The sequence below is a fragment of the Erithacus rubecula genome (assembly GCF_903797595.1).
Source record: "Erithacus rubecula genome assembly, chromosome: 4".
In the NCBI taxonomy this organism is placed as follows: Eukaryota; Metazoa; Chordata; class Aves; order Passeriformes; family Muscicapidae; genus Erithacus; species Erithacus rubecula.
Window position 1 is genome coordinate 28,947,272 of NC_136686.1, and position 27,241 is coordinate 28,974,512.

General features: G+C 38.4%; 1 protein-coding gene across 3 annotated transcripts in view; it reads right to left on the reverse strand.

The window, feature by feature from the left end:
• The window catches only part of ANKS1B (ankyrin repeat and sterile alpha motif domain containing 1B), a 399,263-nt gene that overhangs the window by 143,161 nt on the left and 228,861 nt on the right, over nucleotides 1-27,241 (reverse strand). For all 3 annotated transcript variants that reach the window (XM_079304860.1, XM_079304861.1, XM_079304862.1), the window contains 2 exons: nucleotides 15,706-15,804; nucleotides 5,357-5,509 (listed from right to left, as the gene is read on the reverse strand). In XM_079304860.1, the coding sequence (XP_079160986.1) occupies nucleotides 5,357-5,509; nucleotides 15,706-15,804 (252 nt within the window). The remainder of the gene's footprint in view (nucleotides 1-5,356; nucleotides 5,510-15,705; nucleotides 15,805-27,241) is intronic.

Genomic DNA, 27,241 nt, shown 5'->3' on the forward strand with positions numbered 1-27,241 from the left:
AAGTCTTTTGATGAAGTCACTCTTAAAATGCTTTTACAAACAAAACTCCTAAAGTCCCAAAACAGCAGTCATGACATTAAGCAATGAGGTTCTTTCATGGAGAAATAGCTGTTTGAACCAGGATAATGCAGGAGAAATTGCAGTTTTCAAGATGGAAGAAAGTTTCTAGTGAATTCCTCAAGAAATCTGTGAATGGACCTCAGCAGCTCAATACATTAATTCATTCTATAGGGATGAAGATCAACAGGAAGATCACAGAACTTGATGATGATAGGAACTTATTCAAGGTCAAAAAGTTACGGATCAGTAGAGCCCAACTCCAAAAGTCATTGAGCTCAAAATTATTATTTTAATAGTACTATGTAAATAATTCATTGTATGCTTGTTCATAATAGATTTGCTACATAGCCTTCCCTGGTCCTTTGTTTATGGTGATTTTTATAGACACCACTGTGGGTTAGGTAGACCCACTGATCTGCTTCAGTATGACTGCTGTTAGGCTCTTTCATTCCTACAGTAAAAACATCATGGGCTTCAATAATCATGTACTCACTTTAAATAAAACTCAAGAGTCACTTTTCCACACAGTATATAATTCAATTAAATTGTGGGACTCATCAATGATCATGTGAAAGGTCCAAAGTATTCAGCTCTAAAGTAATGGAAGGCAGTCCATTGGGAAATAATTTCTCTCTCTGGTATTTTTGCTGAACGGCAATCATATCCTAAGAGAAACCAGGAGTGCAATTTGGGAGAGATTTTCAAGAACACTTCCCAAAAAGTTCAAAATCTGGACAGTAATTGAACCATACCATAAAGATTAATTTTACAAAAGACAAAGACTGAATCTGCCATGTGAAAGAAGTATGTATGGGAAAAGAAGCTGAGAGTGCAAGATGAACTAATTGAGAAGAAATGTAAACCAGGCCAGTTCCATGTAACCCTCCACCCAGGAGTTCAACTATCTGTGATTCCAGACCTACTTTCAGTACAGCACAGCTGTGCAACTGTTCTCAGTTTCCTTCTGAGAAAATTGCTAGGGCGTGAGAGGGAGCTGTGAGGGAATGCACAGGCTGGAAGCATTTGAGACAGGAAAGGTAAAGGTTGAGACAGGGAAAACTGGCACCTCAAGGATTCAAGAAACAACACTCATGAAGAGGCATAAAATCCTAATGAGAAAAAAGGAAGGGAAATCAGAAGATAGCAGCTCAGCCTGTCTCAGTGAGCCCCAGAGGCCAGCTCTCCCCTTACCTGAGTGATGACTACTTGCCCATTATACTGAGTGACTCATTCAGTGGGGGTTGATTTAATACCTAGCTCATTAGTCCTACAATGTATTGTGTGTTACACGACAAATAATCTGCTTTGTGCTTTTAAGGTGTTTATATCTTGCCTGAAGAATCTCTATGGTAAAAGTTCCCTGAGGAGAGTGAGTCCCACAGGGGGAGGGTTACATAAGTAATCCAGAATAACAGACAAGAATAAGATGATTAGTCATATAGAAAAGCATTTCTACTTTAAAACACAGGTGCACCTGTGGGTTAGGGATTATAGAACATACTGGACCTTTTTCCAGCAGATGATATGTATTTCAGAAAAGTTCCTCATAGCTACATCATGGAATAAATTATATCTGAATCTGGATACAGAATCTGATCTCTTTAAAGAGCCAAGAAACCTGGGAGACAAAAGCAGAAGTGTTGGGGAGAAGGTATTCTGAGTATTTACAATCCCAGGATAAGAAAATTAGAACCATGTTTCCCAGAAAGCACATCACAGGAGGAAATGGATCTGGGAAAATTCTAAATTATCTAAATGAAAAATTAATTAGTGAAACAAAACCTAAATTTCAAAGTCTGATTTTTTGAGAAAGACTGAGAATGCTGGTGGGAGCTTACAAGAAACACAAGTGAATAACTTTTAAAATTACTCTTCTGATTCAAATGCTTTTAGAAATTGAAGTGGTTGTTTTTGAAGAAACACATGCTCCATGTACACATAAAAGGTTGAAAGAAGCTAGCATGTAAGTCTGAGATGACATTACTTTGCTGGAATAATTTGAAATAAATTTTAGGAAGCTCAATATTAATTTATTTCTGAGAGAGCTAGCTGAGGGACCAGAAAAGCTGAGGGAAGATCCCTTTTTACCATCAGTGCCTCAGATATTCTTCCTCTCTCATATGCTTGGTGCTGTCCTCACAGTGGTTTCAAATATGCTTACCTAGATGATAATTTACAAGAATAATAAAACCGTGTTGGAAATAAAGTAAGAACTTTTTTCTTTTGGAAGACAAGAAGATTCAAATTTCTGATCATTTCAGTGCCCTAATGGGAATAAAAAATAAATCACGAAGGATAACTTTAATCATAGAATCATTTAATTTGGAAAAGACCTTTAAGTTCATTGAGTTCCACCATAAACCTAACATTGTCAAATCCCGCTAAACCCTGTCTATAAGTGCCACACCTAAGTGTCTTTGAAATATCCTTGGGGATAGTGACTCAACCCTGGTGACTTCCCTGGGCAGCCTGTTCCAACACTTGACAGCTCTTTCCTTTCAGTGTGTATTTTTTTTCCCAATATTCAATATGAGCCTTGAAGCCACATCCTCTGATCCTACTATTTGTTGCTTGGGAGAAGAGACTGATCTCCACCTTGCCACAGCCTCCTTTCAGGCAGGTGTAGAGTGAAAAGGTCCCCCCTGAACCTCCTTTTCTCCAGGCTGAGCAACCCCAGCTCCCTCGGCCACCCTTCACAGGATGTGTGCTCCAGACCTGCTGCCCTTCTGGGATATGCTCCAGCACCTCAATCTCATTCTTCTAGTGAGGGATCCAAAGAGAAGATATTATCTCTAGCATCAAACCTGTTTCTACCCCTCTGTGCTTGATTTCCTAATAGCTAAAGAGAAAGAAGCACCAAATATAAACAAAGGCATTTCTTGAACCAAATTAGGTATGGCTTATGTCAAATTCAGTGGCTGAAACTGTTTATAACACTGAAATGAAGAAGTTATAAGTTCTGTAGCCTTTGACATATTTTTATTGCATATTAGCCATGACTTTAATTTAAAATTCTTGCTCCATCCACAACTTAAGTATCAAGAGCCATGAAACCAAGGGTACTCTGAATTCTTTACAGGATTCTGAGTCTGTTTTTCTATCTTGTATTTTGAGTACCTGGATTTTAACCTACTCAAGTGAAGAGTCCTGCTCCCGAGTTAGTGGCTTTGACCTTTATGCCTTCTTTTATGAAAAACTTTCTGCAATAAGCCTTTTTTGCCATCAACTGAAGAAGTGAGACCTTTGAAATCAATTTCAGTCAGCAGGCCTGCTGGTCAGACCTATGTATCTCGTTCTGACAGACTGCACAATGCTTCAAACCAATTTCTTGCCCATTTCTAAAAGATTCCCTTCAATTGAAAGAAAATAGGAATAGTAAATACCTTTCTAAGCTTCAGATTTTCTCAGTGAACATAATATTATGACATTAAACTCCTACTGATTGGAGGGAATCAAATATGGCAGAACTAAAACAGTAATTCTTATAAGACAAAACTGTTTTATTAATTCTGCTCTTTAACAAAATAATACAAACATATCAAGTGGAAAAAATATTTATCTCTATAGATTCCTATGTTTATAGAAATTTTTATACAACTATTAAACAGCTTATTCTTGCAACTCAGGGCAAAAGGGGGTATTTTCCCAGAAGTACAGACTTTCAAATGGAACATAATGTTAAGCTTTAAAGTTAGAGGGACATAGGAGTTTCCTTTATATTAGTTTTACAGAAGTGTATTCCTGTTAACCTCAGTGCAGGTACTCACCTTTATCATCAGTTTAAGCAAGTTTGGAATCAAACAACAAATCTTTAATGACATTTTAATGATCCACTTGGGGGAGCTAAAGGGTAATTTGTTTCCAAATTGATTGTGGCAAAATGGGAAGCAAAATTATAGGAAACAATAAGAGCAAAATCTTCTATTTTTTTTCAACTCAGTGCTGGTTGATGACCTATATTAGCTTCTGAGGCAAAGGGTGCCCAGTTCTTATTAAAATTCCAGATATTTAGAGAAAAAAGAATCCCAGTTATAACTAGCTTAGCAGCAGCCATCTGTAATGCATCAATCATATCCTGACTTCAATTATGTACCTACAAGATACATTAAATGAGACAAAACACGAGACAGAGTTTGGCCCTTACACATTTTTGTGCTAGTTAGCATCAACTGTGACAGCAAGAAAGGAAATTCTAATATTTAATGGTTTTGTCTTCCAACTAATATCTTTTTCTTATATTTTCCTTTTATGTTTTTCTTTCTTTTGTTTAGATGCTGGTCTCAAGCTACACCTGCCTGTGCCTCATGCAGCAGTCACTGCATTGCAACAGGGCTTTGCACCATAATTCTGTTCTTCATTTCTCCAGCCTGGGACACAGTGGGAACTGTTTCCTAGCATACAACTACACCAGCTGCTTTATCTTATGCTTGATGACTATGGTTACTGGTAGCCCTTGGTCTGCTCTGGGACTCAGACACCTAACCAGAGGCAGAGATGTAGTATCTCCTATACCTGAAGGAAGAGCAGAGCCTTGATATCAGGCTTCTCTCCATGTAGAGGTTGCCCTAAAAGTTCATATAAAGTGACATTATAGTTGATTACAGAAGTCACAGCAAAGCTACAATCATCAATCTTCTATAAGAGAAAACAACTCACTTTCAGACACATAACTCACATGAAAATTCCACTGGCAGAGCTGTACTGTCAATGTCTTCACTGTAACATTACAAACTTCACTATAACAGCACAAATTTCCTCTCATTCCAAATTACCCTGCAGTCCACATTAAAGTTTCTGGTTCCTCATATGCGGACATCTAATCAAACTGAATCATGTAAATGAAGATTCAAGCAAAAGTGATAATCAAATAAAAAATTGTGTTATTTTAGAATAACTTACTAATTACAAGGGTTTCCTTATTTTATATCTAATTCAGCTGGAGCATGTGGAAAAAGTACACTATAAATATCTCTACAGGAAGTACTGTCTCTAGGCACTTTAAAAGCAAAGATGTTGCTTTGTAGCTATAAACTCCCAAAATATATTTTTAAATGTCAGTCAGCCTCCTGAAGGCAAACACAAGCATGCTGATTGAATACCATGCTAAAGACAATGGCAAAATAAATGGAAGCAAAGGGTACAGTCAACCCAGCTACAGGCATGAAAGGTGTAGTCATTAACAGCACTTGAGTGTATCTGAGGTGCAAATTGCTTTTCTGCATTCTCCTTGATGTACAAGGACAAGTACTGTATAATGTATTTGGGAGGAACTGCTGCTATAAATTACTCAACTTACATTAATTAATTCAATCTCCCATATTTTTTTCACAAGGTCCATCGATGTATAGCCATTAATTAGAAAGGATTTGGTATAGTCACCCAGTTCAATGGAATCCAGCCATTCAGCTACAGAGGAGGGGTTGTAACCATCGTGACCGATCTGCTTCATCTGAAAAACAAGGACGAGCAAAAATTACTGGTGATACTCATCAAACACCTTCCAGAAGAGGAGTTGCATGTATTATTTTCTTTGGGTCAGTTATCTTATTCTCTGATCAACAGTCTTTCAATGGTTAGTACAACATGAAACAATTTTGTGTTTAAGCAGAATAGAACTTAGTTTTCGATGCATCTTTTTCTTTTGGATGCTTGCCTTTTATACTAGAGTATACCAAGACTGTAGCTGAAGTTCAATTTTTTCTAGACATCAGAGAATCCATAAGTGGGAAAAGACAAAAGAGTAAAAGAGACATTAATATCTTTATTGCCAAAAAATGTCAGATTTTCACCTGAGATTTCACAGAAGGGGAAGAAATTAAACTGAGAAATGGCTCTTTTGGTATCATACTGCAAATGAAATATATGGCCTTGGTTGTATTATTCCTAATTTATCTCTTCTACCAGCCTATATATTATTTTATAGTGGCTGAACTTGCCCTATATTTTTCTGTCCCCAGGGAAGGTTTAAAAAAAGTCTTTTTACCTGCTCACATTTTTCATGGCACTCCTGGGAATTTAACATGTTTTAGATTGCTCACTGTCTGTTAAGTTGCCTGAGATTGAACGAATGAATCAGGTATTATCAGAATGGAATTGACACAATAACATACACAGAGGAGCACCACTTGCATGTATATTGAAACACAGCCACCTAATGTCATAAACCTTGTTTTCATAAAAAACTAAGAAGTACCACTAATTTTTCTGAATTTTGTTAAGCTGCCAGGAAGTAAAAGCTGCAATTTCTCTTTCACAACTGCCTCTCAGTGACACAAGTGAAGACTTTCTAGATGGTCATTAAAGCCATTAGAGATAAAAGCATATAAAGCTTCTACCTGTGCAGTTTGTTACGCCACACTGTTAAAATGAATTTTAAAGTAATCTACAAGAGTGGCAAAAATAGAAGTAGAATGAGGTAGAAAAAAAAATTACAAAATAACTTCAATTTTCAACAGTATTCTGCACATATCGTCCTTCTATGGAAGTGTAACTGTTGCTAACTTGATAATGCACTGAACTGGTAAATTGTTAAGAAGCTTAGGAGAGTTTTGCATAGGTTTTCCTGACTGTGCAGGGTGACTGTGAATAGTAAAAGCCAGTCTCCCATTTTTGCCTGCTAATATACACTCGGACTTTATGAAAAACAATGGAAGTGTGACAGAAACATAATGCTTTGGGCTTAAGTTTGAAGTGAGTGACAAAGTAATTTAAAAACGAGAGAATTCTGATCTTAATATCTTGCCTGAACCAATTTATTTCTCATAGTTTATTTGAAATACAATTTAACTTCAGAGCAGAGAAAAAAATTTAAAGTCTGCATTTAAAAGCCACAGCAGTGTTTGTCAATCTGCCCATTCAAATGCAGAAAGTCAGCATGTCAGGGTCTTGATCTGGGCTTGCTGCAGTGCCAGAGAGGAGTGATGCAACACACTGCAAAGTGAGTATGAGAGTTTACTCACAGTCTTCTGCTGCAGATGTTTGGTATAAAGTATCAATTGCAGTATTTAAATGATGTAATGAAATCATTATCTTAAATCATAAAAGAAAGACAACAGAAATCACATAATTAGCAGTGGAAATCATAGCCTTTCAGCTCACTGCTGTAACAAAGGAACCATACTAGAAAGAAAGAGCTCAGTTTTGTTGTTGAACTTGACATTTTGGAATTTACCTTCATCCTAGATTAGGAAGAAATTATTCTATGTCAAAAAGCATGGCAATGTTTTCTTTCATTGTCATTGAGACTTACATTAAATTGACAGTAGTCTGTCCAGCAGACTGCAAAATACTGAAGGATGCTGGGAGGCCTGGCTCCTAGGAAACTTATTTCAGCATCCGATTTTAAAAAGGGTATGCTTCAATAGCAGACACTCAAAAAGCAAGAACCTGATAAATGGAAGAAGAAAAATCTAGTGTAGAGAAGACATGAAGACATACAGGCTTACAGGGAATACATGAGTTTCAGAAAATATAAGGTATTTTTGTTTCCTTTCTCTAACAAAGAAAACCGAAAACAATTTTCTGCAAAAACACTATTCAACATATCCAGACGGGGCATGTTATGCAAATTATTTCCTATGTTTATTACTATTTAATCTTTACATTTAATAGATTCTGATTTAAATTTTTTTTTTGGCCTCCTGATTTGAGAAAATCCTCACAGTCTGGTCCATACTTTTGGTAACCCATCAGCTCCTATAAAAAGTAAACACAACATGGCAAGTTTCTAAATTCCCACTGGAGATCTCTATCAGAAGAATTGTTAAAACTGATATTCCTCTACTACAGCAGAGTTTCAAAGGGCTGCAGGCAACTAAATGCAGGTGAACAATGCAATAAACAAGAGGCTGGAACAACTCAAATGGATGTGACAATTTCAGGCTTTGGATTTGGTGCCAATAGACAAAACTGTTATTGGGTCATTGGGTTATATATGAAAATACACAGGTCTGTTGTAGGGCAGGAGCTGATTCTGCAAGCACTTCCCCCTCTCCCTGTCCCAGAGTTTTGTCTGCTTGTATTCAAGGCCATGCTGCAGGTAGTGCAGCTGCTTAGCCTTAGATCAGATCTGTGTGAGGAAGAACAGTGAGAAGTCTGGCCAGGGCTTTAGCCAGACCCCACCTTTTGCAGGAGCTGCATGTGAGCTCAGGTCCATGTGCTGACACTTGCCTGACTATGCTGCAGGTACGTCTGTGCCCAGCCCACATTTGCTCATCCTCAACCACTGACTCACCCTCTGAAGTGACCATGTCCTGTCCTCATCCCTGTGAATGTCCTGTGGATTTGCTCTGGGATGTGGCTGCTCATAGTCACTGACACTGTCCCCTTGCCCTACTCATCTTGTCCCAGTGCTCCCTGTCCACTGCCTCCCTGAGCTCCCAGCCCACCTGCCTGGCAGGACAGTTGCCACCATCACAAAAAATTAGTCTCAGAACTAGAATATTTGTTATTGGTTTCAGCACAAAAGCAGTATTTTGTTTTGTTATGAACTGAGAACCACCCTCTTACCTAAAACAGGCTCTCTAAAATGTGCCTAAAATGAAAACTAATAAAATTTCGGTATCTGTCCTCTTGTATGGAAAGTCTCTTTCTGTCGTTTAATCATATCAACTTTATAAACTGTCATTCATAGTTACCTTTGTTTTCCTTTCAAATACTTACTAACAGACATATTGGTTATCTAGGTGTGACAGTATCATTAATAGTATCTGTTTTTCATATAAAATGTTATGAGTTTTCAAATTAAAACACTTTGAAATATCTGTCTGGAAGTGCTGCCCTTTAATTTTGTCAGAGATTCAGCTTAGTTGCATCTTACCCTGGTCTTCATTAACAGGTCATGGCTCTTAGACCGTATCTTTTCTTCTATACTGCACTATTATCTTGGACTCCTCTCACAGATCATTTAAACCCTGTAGGCTTCCTTGTGGATTGATATTTCTTGAAAGAATAACTCCCTCCTACCTACTGAGTGCATTTCCATGCATATTTCAATCATTTTGCACCAGCTACAACACAGGCACCAGTGGTGTCAAACATCCAAGTGAGGTGCACACTGTTTGACTCAGATCAATGTAAAATCTCTGAGCTGCAAGTCATGACAGTGTTTCAAATATAAGCTGCTCATAAATAGGGGCACAATTGTTCTTCCACAGACACTCCTACCAGTTCATTCAGTTGTTTAGAGAGCAATACCAATGTTAGCTTTTTGTCTGCAGAAGATTTTCATTTCCTGACTGTGGAAAAGTCTAGGAATTGAAGCCCAAAGGATTTAGAGAAAAAGAAATGTTTAAGAGAATATGATTCAAAAAAAGTATGGAAGAAGATACAAACCATATGAGATTTCTCTCCTAGGGCCTATTGATATACCATCAGTATCACTTCCCTGGAAATAAATAGAAGGCAGAATCCAGAAAAAGCTGTTTCTCACAATAAAATAGCAATGTCAAGTAGTCTCCTGATGGGTTGAGAAATCCCTCACAAGAGACCACCTAAATAACAGATTTTTAAAAAAGTATATCACTGCTGTGTAAATAGATAAAAGGTACTTGAGGTTTTTGTCTCTGAAATGGGACCAAATAAACACAAAAGGAGCTTCAAAGTAATCACATATGCACTAGAAACATCAAGGTAAATTCAGGAGCATGGACTGTTACAAGTTTTCTCTGATCTTCCCAGACAGATGAGGAATTAATAGCATGTTCTCCAAAGGTAATATCACTATCAGGTGGAGCTTAGTGTATGTATAAAAATCAAGCTTTTTATGTGCTTTGAAAGGAGGATGATATTACCTGATTTTCACAGCATTTTAAATTATGGCTATGATTACTGTGAACTTATGTTTGTGTTCATTTGGAAGAAAGAACTTTTTAGCAAGCATATAATGGTTTCTTTTACACTGCTGGCTCATTCAAGACCTTTAAGCAGCATTTTTGGGAACTTATATGAAACTAGTAACTACCTAGCTAAGAAATTTTATGTGGTTGTAATGGGGGATCTATCAGTTCTTTTTTGTTTCCTGTCTTATTCAGTTGTCTATTATATATTATGTACTTTACAAATGTGGTCAGTTAGAGTCATGTTGTTGGATGAGGAGGTCATTCCCTCTCTGGAGTGTTAAAGAAAAGGCTCAGAAAAGTGACACTTCTGAAGCCCAGAGAGCCTGGCTGGAATAGGAGCACCACATCGAGCTGGTGCCTGCAGTGCCTGGGCAGAAACTGAGCCTGCAGACAGGGGCAGAGGGGCAGTTTTCACATGGTATGAGCACGAATGATGAAGGACCTGAGAAGACTTTGTATGTGCTGCTGGTGAGAAAAGCAATGAGTGAAACAGAGTCTGCCTGCAGAAACACAGCAACTGAGAAAGAACTGTATATAAACTTTTTGGGTTTCTATTCCATTACCCTGCCACATATTTTAGAAGTTAATTATTCAGGCTTGTGTTCTAATAATGTTTGACTTTTCTGTCCACTAATCAAAAGCTTCTTGTCTTCTTGTGGAGCTGCTAGAAAAAGACAGTACAGGCACATTCACTTCACAGCAGTGCCTGATTCAGGATCTTGCCTCAATGGAAGGTTCACAGTATCACTAAGGGAGTTCAGTGTTTCCTACCTAGGATCGTCAGAACTGAAGCAGGCATCCTTTCTGTTATTTTTTCAGCTGGAATCTGTCTTCCAAATTTAAAGGAAAACAGGTGCATATCTGGGAGCCTTTGTGTTTGTTTTTTTTTTTTTTTTTTTCTGGAGAAATGTAAACAGTTCCACATCTAGAAGAATGAAGAAACCTCCTAGTTCTTCATCAGATACAATACATGGGACAAGGGAATAAGAGTTGTCATTGAGAGATAATGTATGCAGTTTGGACATATCCATTGCATAAAATGTAATCCTAAGAAGATCTAAATCTGAAATTTGTGGACCAAGTGAAAAAGATGACATTTGATCTCATGGGAAAGTTTAAGTCAGCTCCTTCAGGTTGTCATCCTAGTCTGGTTATCAAAAAAAGGGGATAACACTTCCTCTCATGTAGCATATTTCCTTGCCTGCTGACTATTCTCACAGCAGCCAGTAGATACTGTGGAGCCAATCACAAATAAGTCTAAAAGAAGCAAGAAGGTAAGACATCCTATATGGCAACGGTGGCAGAACCAGCAGCATGCTATTGTTATCTACATGATACAGATAAATATCAGCATGCTATGTCTGGAGTGGCTCTCTGGTAGGCTCAGATAAGAAGGAAAACATTTGTGATACTGCTTTCATCAGGCAGTTTTGAAGCACATGCCTGGAGAGGACATTTGGTCTGCAGGACCAGTCTGAAGCTGGTTTGAAGAAAACACCTTGAATTATAGCTTGCATGTATCTAACTGTTTCTACAGATTCATTCATATTGTGTTGCATTACTTATATAACATAGACTACTCATTTGTATTTCAGACTTGAAAAATTCAAGTGTTGTATTGGATTCAAATGCCTTTTTCTATCCTTATGGTTAAAGGTCTTGTAAGTGGTGCAGTGAGCATGTGAGTGGCCTCCCTTCAAACCAGGAAAGTAATTCCCAGAGGCATAAGAAGCAGTGAAAACAGCAGAATAGAAAGCACATCCTTTGAATCCCATCTTTCATTTTCACTTCCAGCAGACCAGAAACAAGGAGTCACAGTCAGAAAGAGCCATCGACATTTTGCAGCATCTCCTAGTTTGGAAACTGTTTTAGGAATGGAAGTGCTAAATGAAAGGTAATTAAACATCAGGATTTAAATCAGCTTGCTGAGCTCTGGGGTGTCTAAGGCAATAGCAATACAGCAACAGCAAACACCTGATGTGATATTTCCCTGTTACATACCCAGCATAGTTAATGAGCACATGCACAGTTGCTCTGTTTTCCTAAATGCCAGACTCCCTGTGCTTGCACAAGAGTGTTACATATGAGTAATAAGTCCAGCACTTTTTGGAAGCAGAGCTTTACCACTCTTATAACACCACTTGCAGACAGGATGTACTCATAGCCTGCTCAAATCCTACTTCTTGTCTAGTTCTGCAAAGCACCCAAGAAAAGAGGCTGGCTGCCTGCACATCCCTGCTATTCCCAAACCTGCTTTGTGCTGAGACCTCTCTATGCAGGAAGGAACAAGCTGCTTTAAGAATAGCTCTGAAGCCAGGAGAAAGCTGCTCTCAGCTAACATCTTTCTTCCATCTGTCAAATGAGACCATGTGTTCCCACTATATGCTGGGAGAAGGAGCCATACACTGAGCATCCCACACAAAACCAATCCTTTTTCTCAGATAAATTCTGAGATAAGCTAGTATAATTGTAATTTTAAAAAAACCAAACAACATTTTGAGGAACCCACTGAGAAGTCACTTGCACATAGGTTTGGGATGCTAAAATAGATGGCAATGCTCCTTAGGTTTTCTATGTAACTTAAGTGTGACTAAAGTTTTATGCCATGGTTGTTATTACTTTCTTAGTCAATTAAGCATACACTGCACACAATTCCTTTCTCAGTATTAATTTTTTTCTGAAGTATTTGCAGCTTCACTATCTTTTTATGTTATCTCTACTTCTCAGCATATCTGCATTTCCTTTCAATAAAGCATATAAAATCCTCCTCCAAACATTTATAGTTTCATTTTTCATACAAAAATCTTAAATGCAATATTAAACTCAGCTATGAAATTTGCTTTGAGATTGATGTCATGTATTAAATACTTCCATTTCAAGAATTAATTTTGCAAATGATATTTCCACCAGACTGTCTTATATTATTAAAATAAGCCATAAAGTGCTCTAGTTAATATTAAGGTGAAACTTGAATAACTTCCATTGCTACAGGACAAGAATTAGAGCTACAAGCTCTAATCCAACAAAAATAGAAAGTATTTTGAAAAGAAGCATTCTATCTCAAAGATTTCAACCCTACCTACCAACACCATTTTTCCCTCTTATGAAATGTTCTTCTCAAATACAGAATGGGAAAATATTCAGAGAAATCCATGTAAACATACCTTTTTATACCAGTTAAACACTGCATAAGAGACTACAATAATTAATTAATCTATATTTGGCCAAAATGTGGGTATTTTTCACTATTTAAAATCACTTCAAGCTCTTGAGAATGGCTCCTAAGCAGAATACTGGTGTTTGACATCTAGAAATTCATCAATCTTTAGGAAGGCAGCAATTATGAGTAAAAAATCTCAACTACTAAATACCTATTGCATTTCCAGACTGTAGAGATGAATATGTATCAGAATAATAAAAAGAGCTTTTAGAAAAGGTATTTTAAAACCTTGATGATATATTTGTTGCTTGATTTATACCCTTTAAACTTATTTGGTGCTGCCTGGGGCTTTAAAGAAATGTGGTTTGGTAGGTTTTTTAAAGTACTTAACTTTCACCTCAAAATAGGAGCTAAAAAGTATCACAAGAAAGGAAACATTATTAGCAAAACTAAAAAAAACCAGCAGCAGCAATGTCATTAACTAAAAAAGGCATGGAGTCATCGAGATCTAAATTTAATGAGGAACAGAAAAGAGGTACACGTTCAAAACAAACAAACAAACAGAATTTTTATCTAATGAGATTCAAATTAGTGAGACTCCAATTACGGTTTGAGGTCTTAATATATTTAGATGGTATGCATTTTTATGAATGCAGGATGACAGAGCTGAGCTTATCATCACAAAAATAAATATACAGCAATGTTACATGGTTTGTTGCAGGATGTGAAAATGTTTTATGTATTTAGCAAACTGTTGTGAATATAAGGGTGTGTTACATCAGATAAAGCTTCCCATGCTCCTAATTTTTTGGGGTCTTATAACCTGCCTTCAAAAGAACTGAGCTTATATAGGAAATGATGTGGTTTTACTTTGTAAGCTCTCTTACATTGCTGAGTCATCTATGAGGAGAAACAAGATGCACAGCTTCAGCTTGCAACCACCTTTTTTTGGTGTGACACCCTTGCATCAAAGACATGTTAAAAATGTGGTCCTTAGGGACTGCCTTTTCAGCTCAACAGGGAAGAAGCTAAAAGCTATCCCACCATTACTCAGCACATGCTTCAAGCCATCCTGTGCTATTTAATTACCTTTGGTTCAGAATTCTTCTGAGCAGCTGCATAACCATCCTGCTCTCAACTGGTTTCAAGAGTTCCTCTAGATCTCGATTCTGTCTCGCATCAAGCAGATTTTAAAAGGACTGCAGTTGTAGTTTTACATCAAAACCTGCTCTAAGCATTAGAGAACTCTCAAAAAGCAGACAATATTAACAATGTTTTCATAAACACCAGCCATTGAGAGCAGATAGCACTAACATGGTGATATATTAACAATCCATTCACTAATTTTGAAGAATGTGAACAAGACTACATGAAAGTGGATCCCTCTAAGAAGCATGAAAAACAGAATAAATATATCATCAGCTATGAGCTCAGCTAAAGATTACAAATTTTTTGTTTGAATGATAGTATTGTTGAAAAAATCATAAATTCACAGATAAATCTTTAATATATTTTTAATCCATCAAATGCTACTTTTAATACCCTGCTTCTTGTACCATTTATCTCACTTGTCTAATATGTATGTGGAAAATTATTATTTTTAATGATATTTGGTGTTTCTGTGCATAGACTCACATTGAAACATATACAGCTTGACTAAACCCCCAGATACAGAAATTGCTTCACAACTTATGATTTTCCCATGCAAAATAAACCCTTGTGCTCTTTTACAAGTCATCCATCCAGGAAACCATGATGCATCAAAAAGCCCTTTCCAACAGTATCTGCTTCATGATCTAAAATGAAAAATCCTTTAATAACTCTTGTCATTCTCTTGTACTATGAAACTTCAAGTGGACTAATCTCTCTTTACCTTGATTATTTCCCACATACTGGTACCAGAACACTCGGTGCACTTTACACTTGATTTTATTCCTGCCTTAGTATTTTGCACAAAGTATCAGCATCTCAAGTGACAGCCTTCTGAGCCCTACTGGGGTCTGCTATTTGTTATTCATTCTCCTTATAAACTTTTCCAAATTAAAGTAGTAATTTTCCATGCTAGGTCCACTATCTCTTGTTTGGAATGGTAATAGAAGCCTCCAGTAATAAATTCTGGTATGCAGAATATTCTATCACTGATTTCAAAATATAGAGTTTAAATTGGCTAGCACTAAAAATGATTGGGAAAATGGCTGCAAGTTTTTCTGTCTGCTGCTGCTGAGAAGCAAAATTCATATACGTAGCAGAAAATTAAATCTGCAATCTGCAACTTACATAACAAGCAAAGTATTTCCAGGGCAATGGCTATGTTAAGGCAGGCATTCTGGGATGCATGGACAGCCTTATTTACACACATATATATATATGTAAAAAGTCTAAATAGGTTGAAAGGCCAAAAGTAATTCAAATACATTCTAAACAGCCATCATGTCAAATTACAAATTTTCCTTTTCTTTGCTTTGTCAACTACATTTTTACAAAGGGAGTCCAACACTGACATTTTTTCATGCCATATTTGGATATGCCAAAAATATGTCTACAAAACCAGTAGAGTTACACTTATCTCCATTTGAAAAAGTGTTTTAAATAATGTAAATACTGCAGGGGTTAGTTCCCTCACTTGTACAATAACAGAAACTATACCTTTGGGAGAAGCTGGATTGCTTGGAGTATTCTCTGTCTGTGCCCAGAGTTAAGGATTCCTATTTCCAAGAGATCCTGGTCCTCCATCACGTTGCTTCCCTAAAAATGGGGAAAAAAGGTGGAATAAAAATGAAAAACTTTACAGATGCCCTCGATAGCCTGAAACAGTCCCTTCTGTCACATTTAAAAGAGAACATTTTGCTTAACTTATAGCATTTGACAAGAATAATAGATTACTGATGATTGCATTTATTTTCACGGTAACAAAATACGGTGGAAGGTGCTTGACCCCGTGGACTATTGCTACACTGCTGGCAGCACTGCCAGTGGAAAAACTGTAGCTCTCACTCAAGCCAAATACCAGATGTGAACACTCATTTGGAACCAAGGACATGACTACAAAATTATTCAGAAACTCTCCTTTCAATTCACTTTCTACCTCACCTAGCTATTTATGATGTTAATTTTGCTTGAGACTGAAAAAAACCCAACACAGAATAAGATGAGGAGAGTGGAGGAGGAAAAAAAATATTTAGCTCATTGATAGTAAAATGATGAAGGAAAGGGACTGGTATCAACAAACTATGCAGTCCCCATCCTCCTAAATTTAACTGTACCAGTTCAATCCTAACTCTACATGTCACTGCTTTTATCTTCCTGCTCGTGGGCAGGTCAAATAGCTCCAAAAATTCAAATAGCTGAAAAAGACCATCTGTTCAAATAATACACAAAATAATTGCCCAGAAAAGTTAATGAAATAAACTTCCACAATTCAAGCATCTCTTCTTAGGAACTGCTAGCAGAAGGATCTACACAAATAGGACAATACAATTCCTAAATTCAAGGAGTCTGACAACACCTAGTAAGTTCAGCATTTGAAGGTCAATGATCTGAAGAACTGGCAGTGACTATTTGAGGAATCACTGGAGGCACAATAGTGGCTCAAAAGGGGAACTGCAAACAGGGATCAAGTCAGGATTGCTGGCAATCTTATATTCTTTTTTGATCTCATCATTTCAGATAAAACCAGCATTTAAAAAAATATATTTTATTTTTAAAAAGTTTCTAACAATTACAGTGGAAAACAAAACCTGAAAAAACAGATGACCTGTCCTGATCTCCTAGCCCTGTTGGAGTGTCATGACACTAATACAAGCAAAAATTCTTACTTGTACTCATTTAATTTGATCATGAAATAGGATTTATATGAGCAAATCCAAGAAAACTTCATCTCTACCTTTACATTTGGCTTGCTGCTTCTGACTTAGCACAGTTCTTAAGCAGTGGTAAAACGAAAAGCAAATAGGCACATAACAGAACATGCTTAAATGCTTTGCTGAGTCAGGGCTTAACAAAGGCTATGACTTCTTTCTGAATATAAAATCTCCTGTCCTAAAGCAGCATGAATTTCTTTCAAAAATCACCGTGGAACACAGAAGAATTCACTCTGTTCATCTGCTAAATCTTCAGTCTTTTCAGATGGACTGATTAGTTTACAGGTGTACCCCTGAGGACTCTCCAGTGCTACTCCACAGAGTACCCTGCAAAAATCTAGGTGATGTCTTTTTAAGGGAATCAAGGAAACCTTGCACAGCTATTATATATTAAATGATATTTTACAGTAAGTGGTATGATTTAAGACTACAAGTCTGCAAATCATACCCTGAAACAATCTGTGTGCAGCATTCAGAGCAGGGCAGGCAGAAACCTGCTCTACAAGGAGAAGCTGTGCAATGATGCCAGCTTAGGTAGATCAGGGTATAAGAATGCATACAGCACGGGCTGTGCAAACAGTGATAGGGATTAGGTGGGGGTAATACCCCCTTCATCTCCCTGGTAAACACATAAAAAAATACAATTTCCTTTTCTTGCCTTTCTCTTTTAAGCAACCAAGAGGAAGCCATAAACTGACAGGAAAAACTCTTGAAAAAAGCCATCCATTTTGGACTGGATTCTCCAGCAGCTGGAAATAGCTAGTATAAATGGATTTAAGGAAACTGAGCCAACTGAGGATCCAGTCCAAAACAAAGGCTATACATTTCCATTCATTTTAATAAATGCATCTATTTTGTTTGCAGCTAGTGCTTTCACTTCATTTAACTGTTTTTTTAGATTTCACCTTCATTACTGCATGATGTTTGCACACAACCAGGGTGTACTCATCACTGTTTACTGGTGCCAGTAACCTTGGCATACAGCTTCAAATATTGCAATGTTTAAAACTCAATTAAACCAACAGGCACAGGGAAAATATTTGCACATAGTTGCTGCAGCACAGAGAAAGCATTATTTTATTATTTCTTTGTCACTGTTTTATTCCTTATGTATTATTTAATGTATTTTTGTAAAGTATGTCAAAGTTACAAAAGCAAATATTTAAAGCTCACAAAAGCCTGGAATTCATGTTGCCTCCTCATTCCCAGTTTAATAAGGCAACAACCTTGTCTTTGAATGTGCTCAGGTTTTACAGCTTTGCTGTGTCAATGTTAAGTGTCAACAGTAGCAGACATTCATCCCTCCTGTAAATCTGATTTTATTGTCTTCTGTCATGGAGCTAAACAACTTCTCATTTTTCCACAAGAGCAAACCAGGAAAATTTAGATACTCAGTATAATCCACTACTGCTTAGCATAGAGGAATAAACTCATAGTAGTAGAAAGCTGGTATTTGATTTGCAGAAATCCTGTGAAGAGAAAGAAACAATCTATTCCTCACAGTCCTATATCCCTAGTATCTTCTCACATTGCTCCCTTAATCCCATTCCCTGATTTTTATTTTTTTTTCCTTTCATGCTCCTCCAGTCTTTTTCCATAGGCTCTTACATTGAGAGTGAAGAAAACCTAACTTCCTTCTGCAGCAGACTAGCTACAAGGGGAGAAATTTTCCCTCTGCTCTTGGCTTCCATTTATTATAAACTGGGCCAAATGTAACCTCAATTAACTTTATGGAGATGACATGGTAAATGTAATTAAAATGAATGTGAATGCAAGACTGTCTTGCCACATTATTTCACCCTTAAAACAATTGAGCTACATTAGTTGAAATTTTCACCAAAAAGAAATTATCCTAGTAGACACCTAGAGAATTTGAGTACAAAGATTTAACTTTTATATGCTTATGTGCAAAACAGGTTCCTATAACAGGAAATATGGGACAGCAATCTCTACTGAGCTTATTATGCTTTCTGTAATGAAGACATAACAGGCTCTGTGATACTGTAGTTTCTTAAATCTATATGAAAACTTAGTTGGAAGGAAAACTTGGAATTAAAGCCACAAAAACACATGAAAATTGCTTATACAAGGACAGATTCAGATCTCATTCACTTTAGCTTATAGTGTTGAAATTCCTGTCTTATCAATGCATAATAGTCCTATGAACTGGAAAGATCCTTCTTCTGCAGTTCCAATTGGGAAAGAATGTATCTGAAACTCTCCAGGCCCCACATGGGTGGTTCTGCACAATTGCCATCTTTTTTTTCCTGTAAGCACACACAGGAAGCAAATCTCCTGAGCAAGAAGGCAGTAATTTCACAGAACAGTTGGGCTCAAGAAAGAAGGAGAAACTGCATGTGGGAGACTGGAGGCCTATGAAAAACAACATAATTTAAAAAACCCAGAAATTTTGCCAAATTATGAGATAGTTCCTATAAATGAGTTCAGAACAAAATGCATAATGATACATTGTGAGATAAAGATGTCACTGGCGTTTATTTGGGTTGTTCAATACAAAATCACCTCTGGCATTCCCCACCTAAATACAGCCTTTCCCAAAAATTCTGTATTAGACCTAAGCACCCATATGCATTCTACCTTCTGCAGGAACAGAAGAACTCTGAAGATTTGTCCCTGAAGATAATAAAATAAAGTGATTGAAGAATATATTAGAACAGCAGGCATGACTGTGTGTTTCACATTCCTCCTTTTGTACCTATGTTTTTAATCTTCCTTCAGATATTTTCTATGCTGGAGAACTATCATGAAAAATTCTAATGTCTGGTTCTGTCACCTAAGTAAAATGGAACAGAAGCTTTAAAATAGATGGCAGATGTATCACTAGACTTATCTGGAAATTCAGCCACTGAAGTTGGAAGAGATGAACTGTGGGGAACAAAAAAAACTGACTTATAAAAAAGAGAAAGAACAAACTGACTTTGAATTTAAAGCTTTCTTTCTCCTCTGCAAAGGAAAAAGACTTACATAAGAAATAGAGGATTTGGAGGACATCTGGCTTTAGGCTGGCAGTGCCAACTTAACCAGTTCTTTTGGTGTTTATCTGTGTCAGCGGAGGATGAAAAGTAGTAAATCTGGTAGCTAAAGCAGTGTAGGAGCCACTGATCAACAGGCTGAGTCAAAGTCAGACATTGCAGTGCAGACATTTTGAGACCAAGGTCAGCTGGAGATAACAAGTGCTACTGGAGATAACATCAACTTCTGGTAATGTTTTATGTTTCTGATGTACTGGAAACTGGTTTGACAAAGGACACAATTTGTGTGGGTAAGGAAGGATGACTTCTGATATAAGTACAGGGATGATGGGACAGCAGAGGTGCTTGCATCACTGCCAATGTGAAGGGAACACTTTACACTCTCCTTTTCCCCTTCCCAGCCATCCATGTAGTAATCTGCTGCATCATCAACATAGTGACATCAGAAGAAACTCTGAGGAGCTGGTACAGGTGGCACCCAGCACACAGCAGCGGGTAGGATCATGGTGTGTGTCTATGGCAGACAAGGTCTGGTGGGTGTTTGAAGTGCCTCACCAATGTCTCTACCACAGTGAACTGCACTGAGCCTCATCCTGATGGACTGAGACCTGGCACTGCAGGAGCACAGCTGGGGCATTTCAGTGGAGTTGGGCAGCAGGCCTCATACTTCAGCTTACAGAGCTGTTGGACATATGGCCTGGCAGAGAAAAGAAAATCTGCTGGGTTGTACACTTAGCTGCAGTGTACCAGAGTACCAGTACCTCACTCAGGTAAGAGAGGTGAAAGTAGGACAGGAGCAGATGGGAATGCTCTTCCATTACACATGGCTGGAGACTAAGTCAGAGAGACAAAAGTCAGAGAAAACTGAGACCAACAGAATCAAAGAGTTCTATTTTCTTACTTTCTGCCATCCCAAATGTGTAACTGGTGAGGAAGGGAGCTGATATCTGGTACCAATAGGAATGAGAACTGTTACAAAGCACATCCTCAGAAGCTCACTTAAACAAGCCTCCTCAGTCAGAATTGCTTTGTTTCTCACCCACCTAACTCTAATATCCTTCCAAACTGTATCCTCTTGAAATAGTGGACATCTAAACTCTGTTCCCAGTCCTCTGGCTGGGAACAAATTAAGGACATCTCACAATGTAATTAAGTACACACTGAATAACAAAGACTTCTCTTTTTCATATGCCAAAAGGCTTTTTCAACACAACACAACTCCCCCACATGAGAAAAGAATTTATTTCTTAGAAACTTGCAAGAAAGGACTAGAGAAATGTAGTTTTCAGTAATGAGCCTTACTTCTTATTAGTCCAAAAATTTCAGGCAATGTGTCACATATTTAATTTCCAAACAAGAACTGGCAAATGACCAGAATTGAGCAAGCTTCATTATAAGTGAAAAGGTTGCCTCTCACTAGTATTTGCACTGTTAACATGAAAACAAGATCTGTAAGAATGATTATTGAGTTAAATGCCAACTTGTACTTTCAGATCAGAAAGACTTATCAGATTTCTTAAGATACTGCAGACATTATTTCATCTAAAAACCTGACAAGATTTTGTTAGAAAATCCCCTGCAGAAGCATGGAATTTTGTCTTGGGAGAAAGAGATTGATTACAAAATATGTTAGGAAGAAAGGACCAAGTGGGTTGCAAAATAATAATTTGGTAACAATCTTCCAAAATTAATTTGCTGTAAAGCTGCTGATACTCATTCTCAATCCTAACCTTGCTCTATTTCCAGTCTTTACATTTATGAATTTCTTAGCAATTAAAAACCCACAAAACCAGAGAAAACTAAGAGTCTTCCATGTCAGAGTCATTTAGAAGTAATAACAAACTACTACTGAAATGCTAACTAAAAAAAGGCCATTTCACTCATAGGTAAGGGTGAGGTGATAGCACTTCTGTGTACAAATTTGCAACTTGCATAAAAAGGAGTGATGTAAGCAGGGCCAATTTAACAAGGAGTCCCTACAGACCTGAGACCCATATGACTTAAGCTTGAAAGATCTCTCTCTGGTTCACATTCAGCTTTTCCAGAAATGAACCTGAAGCAACCAGTGCCATCAAAATCTTTTAAAATATTGACATTCAAATGATCATATAGTCATAGACCTTTCACACAACACGAAGAGTTAATTAAAGTGTAGTGGTATTTAAGCAACATGGATAGCTGGGACAAGGATCCCTGTAGGAGGAATTTCTGCTATTTTTATCCTTTCTCCTTGTAGCACTGATTCATTACAACCAACACAATTGTCACACACAAATTAGCTGCACAGATAAGGTGGCAATTGAAAAAATGACTTCTGACGTCATACTTGGCCCACTTTATTACTAATGTTGTGGACCCAACTATGTCTACCTATTTAGTCATAACAATTCAATAATATAATTATTAATACTTACATAAATTACATCTTAATGTCTTGAATGTATATTGTAAAGATAATTTCACTTCATTTGAGTAATGAAAATTCCAGAGAGTCTTTATTGCACCATTATTCAGATTACTTGCTATAAATGCTGCTTAGCTTGGATGCTAAATTTCTCAAAGGACCCACTTAAAAAATCAATATTACTGTGAGCTAATTAACAGACGTTAGAAGTCTCAGAAAAAATATTTTTTTTTCTCCAGTAAGTGTGTAAGGCTGTGAAGTGCAGGAAGGGGCAAAGGTAATATTTTCAGATTTACCAAAAATGTTGAATACCTACTCTGCATATAAAATAGAGTTTTAACCAACTAACACTGGTGGTATTATAATAAATAAGGAGGTAATCATAAAATAAAAAAGTAACTTTTGTAATAAAATTTGGTGGTGATTGCTGCCAGCCAAAATGCTTTCACTAAGAGCAAATTGAGTCTGACAAATCTGGCAGCCTTCTGCAATGTGGTTACAGCACTGGTGGATAAGGGAAGGAAAACTGATGTCCTCTACCTGGATTTTGCAAAGCATTTGACACTGTCCCACACAACATCTTTGTCTCTAAGCTGAGGAGGCATAGACTTGACAGATGTGCCTCTTGGTGGGTAAAGAATTGGCTGGACAGTTGCACTCAAAGAGTTGTGCTCAGTGGCTCGATGTCCAAGTGGAGAGCACGGGTGAGGGGTGTCCTCAGGGACTGGGACTGTTCAAGATCTTTGTCAGCACCATGGACAGCAGGACTGAGCGCACCCTCGGCAAACTTGTCAACAACGCGGCTGACTCCGAGGAAAGAAAGGAATGCCATCCACAGAGACCTTGACAGGCCTGGGAGGTGTGCTCATGTGAACCTCATGAAGCCCAACAAGGGCAAGAGCCTGAACGGGGGTCAGGGAAATCCCAAGAACTAATACAGGCTGGGCAGAGACTGGATTGAGAGCAGCCCTGAGGAGAAGGGTTTGGTTGACGTGACTGGGCAATGTGCAATCACAGCCCATAAAGCCAACCACATCCTGGGCTGAATCAAAAGAATTGTGGCCATCAGGTCAAGGGAGCTGATTCTGCCCTTCTACTCCCACCTGGAGAGTTGCATCCAGCTCTGAAGCCCCCAGCACAAGAACGACATGGACCTCTAGTCCAGAGGAGGGTCATGAATATGATCACTGGACTGGAATATCTCTTCTATTAAAGTAGGCTGAGAAAGTTAGGGCTATTCAGTCTGGAGAAGAACTATGTGATCTTTCAGGTCCCTTCTAATCCAACCTATTTTATAATTCTATAATTTTGTAACTCTATTACTCTATGAAATGGAAAAACACAGTTCACCCCTCAGAGTGTCCTACGCAAGTGTTTCCTTCTCCATATTTTTATCAACCATAATCATGTGGTTTAAAATGTGAGCCACCCAAATCACCCTAGGGAGCACAAAATGCAGAGCCAAAGATAATAAAATTCTGGACAGGATCCACACCTTAAAAATAGGTTATTCCCAGAAGGGGCTTGTCAAATAGCAGCAAAGAAAATATGCTCAACAAAATATATAAGCTTTCACACACGCTTGAAGTTATGATTGACATCTTCAAGCACTTGTTCACCTCCTGCCTGCAACTGAACCCTGCTCACGCTGGTGGCTTTGCCTGTGGGCTGCCTGGTGTTCAAGCTCCCAGTTCAGAGCAGACAGAGCAGCTAGGAAACCAGTCAGTCCTTTGGAGGAGTCTAGAAAGCAGGCCTTCCTCTGAAATGCCATCAGGGCCTGATCTGGTAGGGAGTCTCAGAGCATGCCCAAGGCAGAAACAGGAGCCCAGCATGAACTGGCTGCTGCTCCTTCTTAAAACGAGGAAGAATGGCTTTGCCTTTCTTTCTCATAGAACAGCCCACCTGTTAGATTAGAGGATTCATGCAGAAGGTGGGAGATAGGTTCACCCATCTTTCTCATACTCAAGTTTCCTAAAAACAGAGGAAACTATGCAACACCTATTAGAAAAGGGAACTCTGGGGTTGAGGAGGAATTGTTCATTGGTCCTGCTGAAACTAAATTGCTGGGAGGTTTAGTGAGTAAGCCAGAAAGAATATTATCCTTAGACCAGTGACAGCTGGTTGTGGTAAATCAGCCTCCTTACACTGTTTCTAGCAATGTTTCTGATTTATAACTAGTGACTGCCAAAAAAAAAAACCAAAAAACAACAACGGCAGAAAAAAAAGCCAAAAATTCATGGCTTTCTTTCATCCAAGTATCTTATCTAAGTTAAAGGCTTATGTTTGTGTTTCAAATTGAAAAAACAGTGAAGCAGGTGTCCTTACCCAAAGGATTTATTTGCATGCCAAGATCCATGGAGTAGGGCAGGCAATCCAGCCTCCAAATAATGTCTAATGCAGGGATGAAAGTGGAGGCAAAACTTTCAGATATAACTCCTGCTTTGAAGCCTCTCACTGGCTTCCTCTGCATAGCATTGCACATCCTTTTTCTATTTGCCTTTTTCTTCCTGTTAAGTTTTGCAGGGTCTTGTTTGTCTAATTCAGTAGTAGACATCCTGCACCCAGAAACAGGAACTCTACAGTCCAACATCATGATGCTCACAAATCACTGCAACTCACTGTGTTCCCATCATGGTCTTGGAGACCTCACTTGGCTGGTTTTTAAGTCCACCCTGTGTGCTGCAAAACAAAGGCACTTCCTAACTGTCAGGTGTCCAAACCATTTTCAGGTAGTAACTGGAATAACCGGAAGTTGTTAGGTCGAGTGATGCTGCTAGTTTGTTTAATATTACTAAAAATAATAAAACACGAAGCAGCTCTCAAAAATGAGAAATGCTGGGAAATTAATGGTGTTTCCTACACACCACCGATTAGTTATTTTTAAATGTATTCCACAGTCCACCATGCTGCTTCTGATATGCAGCTGTGCAGCAAGGGTAAAAGGTAGGAGACATTGTGAGATGATATGAAACTGGAATATACTACCTTTCTCTAGATAAAAATCAGTGTATTTAATTTGCATGCCAAATATAGTTGTTATATTGAGAATCATTTTAACATATTCTTACAGATTTTGTTTGCTAAGGAAAGCACAAAGGACAGCCGGATTGAATAAGGTTTTGTCATCTCCCACTGCACACAGATATTTTTTACATGTGATTTTTCTTATAAAAACCTCTGTGATTTATTACCACAGTATGTACAGAGATATTACTAGCCAAATCCCCGCGGCCCAAGAGGTAAGCAGAGATGGTCTCCATTTTCTTCAAACCATTTCTAAAAATAAGAGAACATTTGATTAAGGGTTGACATTTTTCTTTTCTTGCTTTGCTTGTTCTTGTAATTCATTCCGCAGGGGAGGTGGGCTGTGTTTTTCATCCCTTCCAACTCAGCAGCCGGGAGGCTGGCTGTGCGGGCCCACTCCCGTCACCACGGCAACCAGCCATGGCTGTGATGCCATCCCATGTGCCTTGTGCCACTACACTGTGCTACTGTCTCCAGGAACCCTTGGGGACAGGCACGGCCATACTCCCAAGGAGGACTGATCAGTGGTGGTCCTGTGCATGGGCTGCTGCATCACCCTGGGGCCCTTCACTGCCCAGGCAGTGACTCAGGAATGACTGGTTGCACCATGGAGCCTGTGTGCAGCACCAGGCACCCTGCTCCTGAGAAACAGGGACTGCAGGGAATCTGAATAGAGCCTGCCTGAACTGAGTATGACCACACTATGTGAGATCAAAGGTCTCCCTAACTCATTGGTTCAGTGTTTCTGCTATTTCCTCAAAAAAGGAAAATATAACAATAACTTATGTATACTTTTTTTTTTTTTTTTCACTCTCATCTTTGGGCTAATTTAAAGTTAAGCACATGGGCATTCAGCTATGCCAGAGACTGAGGGATATAGAGATATATATACACACATATACCCAGAAGGAAGACGACCTGATTTTCCTAAATAAAAATCTACCATAAATTTGAACGGATACATGAAATCCAGCGGCTCTTTAGCATTTGGAGGAGACTGATTTACCATGCCATTTCTAGACTGCAGCAGAACATGCCTGCACTGCAAAGCTCTATTTCTTTTTTTTTTTTTTTTTAAATCTGTTGCAGAGGTAATAGAAACCCAGACTATCTTTCTTACAAATGAATTTTGGGAAGATACACTCCAGAAGGATAGAAGTAAAAGCACATCCTCCCAAACTGTGTTGTGATGGCAGACTCAAACTCCTAGGGATCACTGAAGAAAGGATATTTAGAATCATCCCCTGTACTTGGCACTGGTGAGGCCACACCTCAAATCCTACATCCAGGTCAGGGCCCTGCACTACAGGAAAGACACGGAGGTGCTGAGTGTGTCCAGAGAAGGGAATGGAGCTGGGGAAGGGTCTGGAGCACAAGACTGATGAGGAACAGCTGAGGGAGCTGGGGGTGTTCAGCCTGGAGAAAAGGTTGCTCAGGGGGACCCTTATTGTTCCCTACAACCACCTGAAAGGAGGCTGTAGCCAGGTGGAACTCAGTCTCTTCTCCTGTGTTACAAGCAAGGGACAAGTGGATATGGCCTCAACTTGTACCATGTGAGGTTTAGATTTTATATGAAGAGAAATTCCTTCATTGAAAGGATCATCAAGCATTGGAACAGAGTGCCCAAGGAAGTGGTTGAGTCACAAACCCTGGAGGTATTTAGAAGACACATGGATGTGGCACTTAGGAACACCATTTAGCAGTGGACTTGGAAGTGCTGGGCTAATGCTCATACCTGATGCTCTTAAGAGTCTTCTCCAAACTAAATGATTCTACAGAGTCAAACACAGACTGATTTAGGCCAGAAGGAATCTTCAACCATCATCTAGTTCCTGTCATGGGCAGGAATAATTTTCATGTTGCTTAATATCCCTTTCAACTTGATGAATGAGCCCAAAGAA